Raw genomic sequence first — 12,112 nt, forward strand, 5'->3', positions numbered from 1 at the left:
TTTACCAAAACCATTGTTTTGACCCCTTCCACTATTCTCCATGAGCTCAAGTTTTTACCACAGCTGAGCCTGATCATCTTCTACCTCCAGTAATTCTTGCAAGGTCATGGACCAATAATTGGTGGGCGAAAACCCCACTTTCTTTCTTTGGACAACACTATTTGTTCTCTCTCTCTCTCTCTCTCTCTCTCTACCCCTCTCTCACTCTAGAGGTCTCCTAGAGCATCCAATAACCATTGATCACTTGTTTACAATCCCCTAGAGCTTCTGGACACAAGTGGTCGTGCTCATTGCACCCAGGGCATGCCATGGCATGCCAATGGCGCGCTCTGGAGCATGCTACAGTGCACCATGCACTGTAGTTCACCCATTCCGAGGGCATGCGACAACGTTGGTCATGGGGATTAAGTCTCCCGAGGTCGCCTCAGCGTCCTCTACATGCGTAGCTGTCAGGCCCTTCCTCCCTCGGCGTCCTCTGCCCCCCTGTCGATCTCACCCGAGCGCCGCCCGAGCTAACCAGTCGCTGCACTCGTGCAGGACCTCCTCGAGCTCGCTCTGCTTCACCTCTCCCCTCCCTGAACCCTACTCCATCCCCACCAACGCCACAGAGGGATCCAGGACCCCTCCCCCGACCGCCATGGCAATTTTCGCGGGCACCCGCGAGCTTGGCTCACGGTGCACCGTGACCTCGCCATATGGAGCCTCCCCGGGCCTCTCCCTCGTCTCCATTTACTCGCTCTCCCTCCCCTAGTCCTCCTGGAACGGCTCTCTCTCGCTCTCGCGCCCTCTATCCACCACCACGGCCAAAGCACCGCCGCCCAAATTTGCGCCACCAAGAGCGCCTCCTCAATGGCGGAGGCACATGGGGGGCCAGCCAGGGCCTGGGCCCACCCCAACATCCTAATTTACTTGGTAATATGCATATGAACAGTGACATCTTTTTACTGTTACCTGCAGCCGGCCCTCCCCAACGTCCAATTATATGCATTCCTGCCTCCGCCATTGCCCCTCATCTCCACCTCTTAACTCTGGAGCATCACTACGACAGCCACCGATATCCCCTGAGGTCCAGTTGCTCTTCCCGACGGCCGTAGCATCGAGCTCGTCCTCGCTAGCACTGCAGCCGCCGCGCCCCGACGTTTCTCCCCTTCCCGACCTTATCCGCATGCGTGGAGCACATGGGCGGGAGCGGCTCGCCTCTCTGAACACTCCGGTGTGCAGAACGTCGCCGGGGACCGCCTGGGTCACTGGCACGGTCGACGGCCGATCCCCTCTGCCTCCGGCCCTCCGCTCCTGTTGCGGGCGGGAGGAGGGAGACGACCCTACGGGTGGATCCCGCAGGTCAGCGACCCCGCCAGCGGACCCCGCCCGTTTAAGTGCAGTCATACCCACAAAAATACGCCTTCCCCAGGCGAACGTGTACTACACGGAAGACGCCATCGACGTCGCCTCCTGTGCGCTCGTGGCCGTGCAGTTGGGCCGGCCCAGTGCACTGTGGCGCTATGTTGTGCTCAGTACGCAGTATAGGTATAACCCCGTCATTTTTTTTTCTTTTCTAGAAATTGCAAAAATTCTACAGATCAAAATATTTCTCCAAATGAAATAATTCCAACTCCTATATTCTTCTAAAAGTCCCACCTATGTAATGATCTAACCTTCATGCAAATCCATCACAACTTTATGTATTGTTCAAATTTAAATTCAAAATTGAGCATTTAAATCCCTCTTTGAAAATCCATTTCTCTGTGTCTGCAGCTCCAATTCTAAGACTAAGATTTTTTAAATTCTTAGTTTTAATTATAATTTTAACTAAAATGATTGAACATTTTTATGAGCACTTTTAGTTTTCTGTTTTGTGCTATTGCCTTATTGTGTGCCGTTATTTTGCGACGTTAGATTACGACGTTGACGTAGGAGTTTGACCAGAGACATTTGAAGACCCTGAGGACTTTGTTGAGCCAGACAAGCAACCCTTTGACCATGATGAAGCCCTTTTACATCATAAAAGCATTTTCATTGTTTTATCGAGTGCATGATATATCTTGAATGGCAACCTTGCTAGGCTTGCCTCCGTTGCATGCCCCGTTGATACTTGCATTGTTTATGACTCTGTCCTTGTTTAGAGTCGTGTTGGTGGGTTGTAGAAATATGCTATAGTAGTTGGCTACGCAAAATGGGCAGGGTTATGCATGGAAAGGAACAAGTCTGGTTTGACATACTTGCAAATAACCCCAGTGGGTGCCACTAATGCCCCTGGGAGATGATGATGAACTAGGTCACTACTTGATGGAGAAGTAGTGTACCGAGGCTTGATGAATGTGTTGTTTATAGAGACGGATTAGATTTAAGATTAGTCGACCGCCCCAACCAAACATGCGCAAGCACTCTACCCTTATATGGGAAATGGCATTATTGTTTACCTAGTTCGTGCTAGCATGGATGCCCGTATTACTAGTGACGGGAGTGACGTGGTCACTCTCGGGACGGGGTCGTGCTTGGATAGGCGGCCATGACTGTCTTGACAGGGCACTGGACACACCGTTGGTACCCCCGTGCTTGTGTTATGTGATGAATATGGAAGCATGGCTCCACAAAATTTATTATGTGACAATGTTGGCATGGGGGCTGTTACCAATCGAGTGGACTCTATGTTAGTCATGGCTAGGGAAAGGTAGTGATCGGGTGCTTACCCTGGGTACTTGAGATACCGCGGGTCGTGGATGATACGGAAGTTCCCCGGATCTTGTGGGTAAAGTGTGCAACCTCTGCAGAGTGTCAAACTATTCGAATAGCCGTGCCCGCAATCAAGGACAGTTGGGTGGTGCTGCTTGGACTATGTCCATATGTTTCTCAAAAACAACACGGTTTGGTAGTATTGTTGATATGATTCACGAGGAAGTCATGATGAGCTTGAGCATGAGTTGCTGATAACTCTTTCTCGATGTTGATGTCTGTAACCTCTTGATACTTATTGCAGACGCATTCATGTCCTTGATAAATGTTGATCATACTTGCATGAGAAAAACTAGCTTTCCACAAAAATGCCAATTTAGCAGTAGAACCTTGCATAATTATTCTGTTATCACTCTAGGGTTGCTTGCGAGTACATTCAAAGTACTCATTGGCTTGCCACTGGTTATTTTATTGTCCAGGCATGAAAGAACAAGATATAACGAAGAATACTTTGGTGACGAACATGCGAGATAGGATGCTTTCCAGTCAGAATGCCTATAGAGTTAAGGCAGATGGCATGGGTTCACACTATCGTTAAAGACTTCCGCTGCGAGGTTATTAAGACTTGACCATAATGGTCTTAACTTGTGTAAAATGGTATGTACTGGATGTGACTCTTGTTATTCAGTTTCTATGTGTTCAGTGAGCATTGATACCTGGAATCACTGTACACTGTGATCACGACTTATGAATCGGGGTCCCCACAACCATCCATTGGAAGAGGCGCGACACCATGTCGGTCGTCGGCCTCCGCTCACAGCGCACCGCCATGCGAACCAAGTCTTTTCCAAGAATCTTGTTCATGATAATTCGGGTAATGAAAATTTTGCTCTCTAGAATCCATCAGGATCTCTCTCTGAGCAAATTTGTGGCTCATCGAAATTCAAAGACCACTCGAGATTCAGTTCCCATGAATATGAATATCTAGTTGGGGTCAAAGCGAATTGCGTGATTCAATTTCCCAAGATCCTAACGGATTCTGGGGCTAATGACGAGGTTATCTCCCACCGGGTAGGCCCATGGTGACCTAAAAACCTAACAGAGGCCCATGAAGGCCCAAGCCCACATACAATATGTACCAAGACAACATCAATGCATAAGGGTTTCTGTCACTCGGCATGGGTTACCCATGAGGAGAATTCTGTCACTTGGCTCATATTGAAAATGACATACCCTCGCTCGGATGGACTTCACTCGGCTCACAACAGTCCAACGGCCAGAAGCATTAATGGAGGCGTTTCAAAGTCTTGAAGCCTGGCGTTATCACTAGCCATTAGAACGTCCATTACCTCCAGCAGTGGATGTGTGTTAATTCTCTTTAACTCGCCTGTAATGTAGCAGCAGCAGCCCAGGGGGTAGTGAACTATATATAAGCATGCACATGGCGTCTGGTTACAGATTCAAAACCTTTGTAACAGCAAAAGTATATGCAAGAAACACCTCTCCGGAATACAGGACTAGGGTTTTTACCTCCACCTCAGAGGGGCCTAAACCTATATAATCCTTGTGTCACCCGCTCGCGCATCATCAGATCTAGCCCTGTTTCCAACCATCTCATATTGTCAGATTTTACTCTACGACATATGCCATGTTAGACTCCACGACGACGCGCTGGTGTCGTTTCCCTCTTGGGGGCGTCGCTGAGGAGTGCAGGTCCTAGCCCCAACAACTTCTTTGGGTTGGCGTGGTTCTTCTCTCGAAGCATCCTCGAGTTTTGCCGGCAGTGGGCTCGTATGGCTCCTCTCTTTTACACGTGATCATGCTATCTAGTCTTCTGTGCCCTTCTGCTTGCTGGGAGGGTGCTTTTCGACCCCGAGCGAGAAGGCAGTGGGTGCTCTCCGGCGATAGGTCGGTGGAGAACTGGACGCAAAATCCGATGGTTTCATCAAGGAGGTGCGTTTATTGTTTTGTTGTTGGTCGTGGCACCTTCTGATTGTTGTTGTGCTCTTGCTTGCAACGAGTTGGGGACGTCTAGTGGTGTGCCCCTGGTGCACTGTTGGCGAACACTGTTCTTGTGCTTTCTTGTCTTTTTTATCAGCTTTGTAAGAAAAACATTTCAACACTTTGTATAGTTTGAGCGTGGGACTTTTATATATGTATGAAATGAGGCCAAAGTCTGTTTTATCATAACAACATGACACCCCAATCTCAATCTGTCAGAAAGCGATCTTCCATATAGCTTGAGCGGTGATTTGCCGAAAGGAAGAAGTCATCTGCTCAAGCACAGCAGCTGAGCTGTAGCCAGCGACTAGCAATTTGTACACAAATGATTATATAGATTAACGTGGCTTGTGGGGCAATATGCCACGCTACCTCAAGGGGGAAATGCGACCTTTTGAAAAGAAAGAAACCGCACTCAAAAAAAAAAGAACGAAAACAGAAGAAAGCTGCCCGTATGAGACGGACGCCGACACTTGTTGGAAGCCAGCTGTGTTGGTTTGCTTCCCACGCGCTGACAGTCGCGTGACGTCAAATCGGGTTTGACTATTGGGTCGCGTGACGTCAGCATCACAGGCACTGGTAATTTGTTACTGAAACGAAAAAACAGCTCATCAATTGTGATTTAGAATCCAAGAGAAATTTCTACGTACTCCCTTCGTTTCAAATTATTTGTCTTGGATTTGTCTAGATACGGATATATCTAGTAAAGACAAGTAATTCGGAACGGAGCGAGTACATTGAGAAGTCGGGCCCCGAGTACCACAGAAGAAAGAGGTCATCCAGAAGAAACAATTCGTTACGAACTTGATGGTGACGGCTTTGCGGCGGCACACTGCTCCGATCCCCACGACCGGCAGACGGCAGTCCACCGTTTGACTCGGCCGCCAGCCACCTGGAGTTTCGTTGAAAAGGGAGTGCGAGATGCGGAGAGGAAAGAGATTGAGAGGGAGGGATAAACCCACGCCCCGCCCCGTCCGTCCTTTTCAAGCCCCGCAACTCCGTCTCCAATCCATTACAATCCCCCCCAGATCAGAAACTTTGTTCATCTTATCCATCTCGTCGGCGGCGAGAAGCATGTCGGACTACGTGCCCTCCTCCACCCAGATTCAGGCGCTGAGGCCTCGGTCCCTCCGCGGCGCGCTCTACGTCACACTCGCTCTGCCCGGGGGCCTGCTCGTCCGCTTCTCCAGGAGCCTGCTCGCCGCCGTCAGGTGGCTACCCACGACCTACCTGCGCATCCCGGTGGACGGGGCCGATCAGGCGGCCATTTCGCCCCGCCGCGTTCCGAGCCCCCTGGAGCTCGATCCCGCGCAGGTGGCGGCGCTCACGGCCGCCCTTCGCCTCGCCATCGTCGGCGGGGCCCTCCCGATCCCCTCTCTCGCGCAGCGCTGGGCCGACGCGTCCGACTCCGACTCCAGCGACGACGACGACGAGGAGCGCGGCCGCGCTGATGACCAGCACCTCTGGTATCCACTCATCGAGTCGCTGGGTGGAGGGGATGCCTGTCTGTTCGTCTCCGGCTCGGCTGCGTCTCTGGCTGAGCTGACTGGTGCGCCGGGACTGTACAGGTACGTGCACCACCAATCGTCTCTGCTTCCTTTCTGTATCTGTGTTTGATTTGACACCGTGCGTGCTCATCAATGTTTGATTTTAGATTTTAGTCCGTAATTATACCCATGTAACTTGTCAATCAGTTCGTGATCCTGTCCGCTGTATGATCGCGGTGCTCAATTCGAACGGTAGCGCTTTTGCGTCGAGGTTTACAGTTTTTTTTTCCTCGGCCTTTCCTTTTCCATGAACAGGGTTCCCTTTCACTTCCTGGACGTGTCTGTTTTGTTTGTCTGTCAGCTGTGTGTGTGTGTGTGTGTGTGTGGTGTGTGTGGTGTTTTTATGTGTCTGAAGACAAGCGGGCATGGGGCAGCTAGTTAGATGTTCTGAACCGACCACAATCAATTCTTCTAAACCGATTACAACACCAGAGCCACAATCTGTCCAACTACTGAAATGTTCGTTTCCTAATGTGCAAGAGGTTGCACTTGACCAACATTTAGATACCCTGTCCCTGTCTTGGAAACCTGTCTTGCAAATGTTGATGTTCAAAGCAGGGTAATTAAACTGCTATGTCCAGCTTTTGCTCGCTTGGGGGACGCAGCAGGCCGTGCAGCCATAGCCTTTTTTCGATTGACACCTCCTCACCATCCTGCTTTGTGCTATCAACTATAGAAATAAATAAAATTTTAAATGCATTTGCTTCCTGTCGATGAATAGTGTCGAGTTTTTCTTGGCAAACTATCCTCCCTGCATGTAGATGCAGATCATTCCTCATATGGTGACCAGTTTTAGGCAATCACATCTTGTGCTCCTTTGTTCATCCGGGTTTGAGCAATCTGAAGTCAGAGGGATACCGACTCCTCCGATCACCCTCTACTGTTAAATTTTTCATAGACTCCAAGCCAACCTCCGCTGCCAACCTCTTCCTATACCTTTCTCTTCTTTATATGGAAGTCAGGTTCGAACAGTTTTAGTGATAAATCTCTAGGTGATTAGCCATGAAGCAGTTTAGAATGCCAAGAACATGCAGCCTCTTCATACCGAACTGATCTCTAGCATCCCACAAAATGGCTTCAACACCGTGATTTTAGTCTCCTAGACGCTTTTGAAAGAAAATTACAACCACGTGTAGAGTAGCGAAGGGAGAATGACACAGGACGTTATCTTTGTCCTCTCTTAAGAAGGGGTGCTTTGGAGGATGCTGGAGCCATAGGCTATGATAAAATGCTCAGTCTTATGACCATGCCGTGCGTAGTTGTGTAATGTATCTTTTATTATAGGGTGGTTGCCTATTGCTGCTCTTCAACACATAGTTCTAGCTGTTTGTCTCTTTCTGTTGTATTGTATCTTTATCTTCTTACTTAATGCAAATATGGGCAGTCCTGCCTGTTCTCTATGAATAAAATTTTCTGAATCCTGTTGTTGAGGCTGTAAATAAGACCTTCTCACTCTCATCACAGTTCACAAGTTACCTGTGTGCCTACGCAGAGCTTTTGCTTGTTATTTTGTACACAAAGCTTTCTTTGTGTAGTACTCCCTCCGTCCGGAAATACTTGTCAATAAAATGAATAAAAGGGGATGTATCTAGATGTATTTTAGTTCTAGATACACCCCTTTTTGTCCATTTTGATGACAAGTTTTTTCGGACGGAGGGAGTAATATGTATCTCTCAAGGAGAATCAACATGTGGTTGGATGGTTAGGTGGGTGGTTTAACCCCAAGCCCACCAGGGATCAAACCCCAGGTTTGACGCCTGTCTCATAAAGTTGGAATATTGTTTTAGTGGGGGGCGACGTTCCCTTCAAAATCTGCCAGCTCAGTCTCTCAGAGGTGCTCATGGGGGTACGGTGCGCGGCTATGCGTGCATGCGTTCATTAGGGTGAGTGTATCTGTGTGTATGTGAGCGTCTACGTCTACTGTGTTTCTCAAAGAGAAAAAGGAAATATGTATCTCTGAAGGCTAAACTGCCTTAGGAATCCCTGCTCCGATGCAAACTAACAATCTTCTTGCTGACAATCTTACCTTTTGCCCCCCAACTCTTTTCATCTATTCTCAAGTGGCTTGGAGGTTTTAACTTACTGCTAGTAAAACACGCAATACTACCTGGAAGTTTTGTCATAGATATATTTTGTCGCGTCAACAGGACACCTGAACTCATCATTCCATTAAAAGGCAGAGAACAGTAGAACACTTTGCCCCAGGGGAGGGGGCAGAGCACCCAAAAACGAGGATGGGGGCAAACAATAGACTAAAAGTCTGACAAGCTAAAACATTATGTCTTGAGGAATATTGTTTTTCTTATGGCTTATTATTCCCCATTCTCCTAGTATTGTCTCTTTCCAGTCCAATAGTTTTTGCAATTTTTTATTTCGTGCTGAATACTAAAGTAGGTGGTTTAAATTAGTTTAACTGGCCCATGATCTTTACATTGATTCCTTGGAAGTTAAAATTAACAGATATGCAATGTTAGTTCAAACCTTTCACTAAGTGATAATACATTCATTCTCAACACCAATCATACTAAATAAAGAGAAAGAAAAGGATGCATATACATGATGATGCCATCTAGAACATCTCCAGACAAATCATTAAAATGCGTGGCAATTTTTCCAAATTCAGACAGTTGGTAATTTTTAAGCAAAGGTTCTGCTTTAAGCCACTTGTCTGTGTGCTTTAAACCAGGTATATTATGAAAGCATATACTTCTAAATTCCAGTGCATATTGAAGCTAATCAATCATGTTGTGTCTGTCTTTACATTATGAGGTTTCTGCGGTTTGTAGTTGAATTGATGTTCTTTGTGAAGATGATATTGTCTTCGGTGCTTTCTGATTTATATGAAACTTCCAGAAACCTTGCATGTATGCATTTTGTAGTACATACATTCTAAAGTTTGAATCTTGTCCATATTACAGACTGTCTGATGTAAATGGGAACCCATTGATCCTCACAGCAAGGGCAGAAAGCTTTTCAGGTCCTCGTGAGTTGACCGATGACACAACAAGGACTTGGGTCATGATGCTCAAAATTACTACCAAACTTGTTTGTATAAGTAAGCGGCAATTACATGAGCAGAATCAGGAATCGGCTGAAGAACGCTTTGCAGAGGTAGCCAAGCAATCTTTAGAGCTGATCCTTGAGGCTGCATGTTCATTCAGTGATGCAGAATGGTCTGATGTCCACATTTCGCAACAGCTGACTGTTTTTGACACACTTGTTGATGTCCTATTCAATATACAAGACTTGCCTTTCAGTGGATCTGGTGAGGTTGCTGGCATTATTAATAAGATGGTGAATGCTTTCAAAGGCGTAATTCGGAGGACTTCAAATGACATCCGTAGCAGGAAGGAATCGATTATTCATCCAGCAACTTTTATTCTCATACAAGTCCTGGAATTTTTTGATCGTAACAGAGATATGGTCCAGTCAATACTTGAATCTGGAGATTACAACACTGGCCCATGCTCTGACATGTTTGATTGTTTGGTATCTAAGCTCAAGGACTGTGCAGAAGTAATTTTCCAAGAAAAGGGACAAAGGTGCATGTTCTTCTTGAATAACACAAATTATGTTTTGCAAAAGAATTGCCACTCAGGATTACTCCCTCCCAGTGTAGCGAGTAATTTAGTATCACTGATGGACCAGCACACCATGAGCTACCTTGAGGAATATTGGTTTCCGCTTGTGAAATATTTGGATGGTGATTCTCTGAAGAAGCCACGCGGTTCTTCCTTGGATAAATTTACCAAAGAGTTCTTTACCATCTGTGATAGCCAGATGACTTGGAAAGTTCAAACTAGTCTTAAGGAAAGACTGCGTGAACGGATAGTGGATTTGATTGTTCCAAAATATGTAAACTTCTTGAAGGCTCTGCAGGAAAATCCAAGTTCTTGGTTGAAGAGGGTGTGCCGAGCCAGGTCTGAGAAGCCGATTTATCCTGCTCCACAACTGGAAGAGGTGATCAGGGGACTCTTTGAAAGATAGCATCTAGAGGGCACGAAACTCGTACAAGGTCGGTGTATTTATCATATTTTAGCATTTCGAGACCATTTTGTCTGGCGGTATTTTCAGGTGATGGTCCTGCTTGTTGTATTAGCAGGATTCAGCCTACGATTGGTCTGGTGTATAGCTATTCATTACGTGTATGTAGTGCTATAGAGCATAGAGGAAGTTTCTCTGAGAAACCCATGGAATTGTTCTGTTCCATGTATAGTCGTAAGTAGAAATATATGCACGCTTTGCTCGCTGTCGGAGGATATCTGGTTCGGTCATTGTTTCTCTTGCTTTTATCTACTGTATTTATTATTTAGAAAATCATAAACTGATTGTCAACGCAAGCCGACCCGCCGGCTGAGGAGCATGCTGCTAATTCTGGCGAAACTGTGGATGGTACTAGCCTGAAGCTCACTTTCAATCGCCGTCTATAAACCCTCGCACCATGAACACCACACAAACTGATCTTGATGGCATCAAATCTTACCTCGACCCAACCAGCCCGGCCTTCGTCAACGAACCAATCAGGGTTGACCGGCTGTGGCGGCTCATGGATGACATCCACGACGCCGAGGAGGTTCGAGCTGCAGATCAAGGCAGCCTCCGTGGTTAAGAAGAAGAAGAAGAAGAAGAAGAAGACGACGACAACGAAGAAGAAGAGCCATGGCATGAAATCCAAGACAAGTTGGTTGTCGGATCAGCTCAAGAAAGTGCTCGACAATCTAGTGGAGGCGAAAAAAGATCTTGCACGACTCCATCAAGTACAAGAGCTCCCGTCTTGACAAGAGCATAAACGGGCCCGAACCCGGTGAGGGACAAGGGGAACTTCTTCGGATACCAGGAGGAGTATGCTCACCTGGTCTCCATGTCCATGTTGTGGAAGTAGCCGGATGGCAACAAGGTGGACAGCAAGGTGAAGCAGGTTTGACCGCCGCATATGGGTGCACGCCTATGGCCATGCCGGGATGGGGAAGACGGAGCTTGCTCGCCGGGCGTTTCAAGACGCCAAAGGCAAGTTTGACCGCCGCATATGGGTGCACGCCTATGGCAAGAACACCGAATCCGACCTCCTGAAAGAGATCTGGAAGTCTGTTGCCGGTCACAAACCGGTCGGCGAGATGAATGTCGCATGCTTCCATAGGGAACTCGAGAAGCTCCTGGGATCGGAATCCTCAGATAGGTGCTTGACGTTGTATGGAATCATGAGTCGGCGACCCACGAGGCGGAGAGGAAGCAGGCATCGCTGGCATTGGACTCGTTTAAGCGCTGCGCCCAGGATGGAAGCAGAATCGTGATGACGACTCGGGCCAAAGATCTGTTCAGCTTCAGCAACGTTCAAAGCAGATGCAAGCATCATCCTAGATGGGATCGAACCCAAGGAGGTCACGGACTTGATCAACCACACCCAGGCCAATCTGTTCACGTATCGGCATCTGCCGCCGCACCTGCAGCATTGCTTAGAGTTCTGCAGCATATTCCCATACAACTGGAGTTTCGGTCTTGAGAAGCTGACCAAGATGTGGATAGCTCATGGTTTTGTGGAGAAAGCCCAGTCAGGGTTCTAGCACGGAAGATGTCGCCAGAGGCTACTTCCAAAGTCTGGTGGATCGTTCATTCTTCAGAGAGGAAGGCGGGACTTATGTGATCCATGAGCAGATCCATTGGATGATACGCATGGCCTCTGCCAACAACTGCATCAGCATCTCTGCAACGGTTCGCCACTTGTCGGTTACCAGCGGCTGTCTTGATAAGCTCAAGGAGTACTCCATATATAGGAGTGGGACTCAGCAATCTGCGGACCTTGCTAGTCCTAAAGGATGGTGATCATGATAGTGATCCAGCGCACTTGATCAGTGCCATTGACAAAGATATACTCCTACAAGGCAATGGTGTGA

General features: G+C 47.6%; 1 protein-coding gene across 1 annotated transcript; it reads left to right on the forward strand.

Annotated features, from left to right (window-relative positions):
- Nucleotides 1-5,487: 5,487 nt before the first annotated feature.
- Nucleotides 5,488-10,495, forward strand: LOC123187019 (exocyst complex component EXO70B1). The gene is made up of 2 exons (XM_044598766.1): nt 5,488-6,242; nt 9,140-10,495. Exons 1-2 carry the CDS (start codon nt 5,596-5,598, stop codon nt 10,206-10,208), a joined length of 1,716 nt encoding a protein of 571 aa, XP_044454701.1. The 5' UTR covers nt 5,488-5,595; the 3' UTR covers nt 10,209-10,495.
- Nucleotides 10,496-12,112: the final 1,617 nt, after the last annotated feature.

This window comes from Triticum aestivum, chromosome 2A, assembly GCF_018294505.1.
Source record: "Triticum aestivum cultivar Chinese Spring chromosome 2A, IWGSC CS RefSeq v2.1, whole genome shotgun sequence".
NCBI classification, from domain to species: Eukaryota; Viridiplantae; Streptophyta; class Magnoliopsida; order Poales; family Poaceae; genus Triticum; species Triticum aestivum.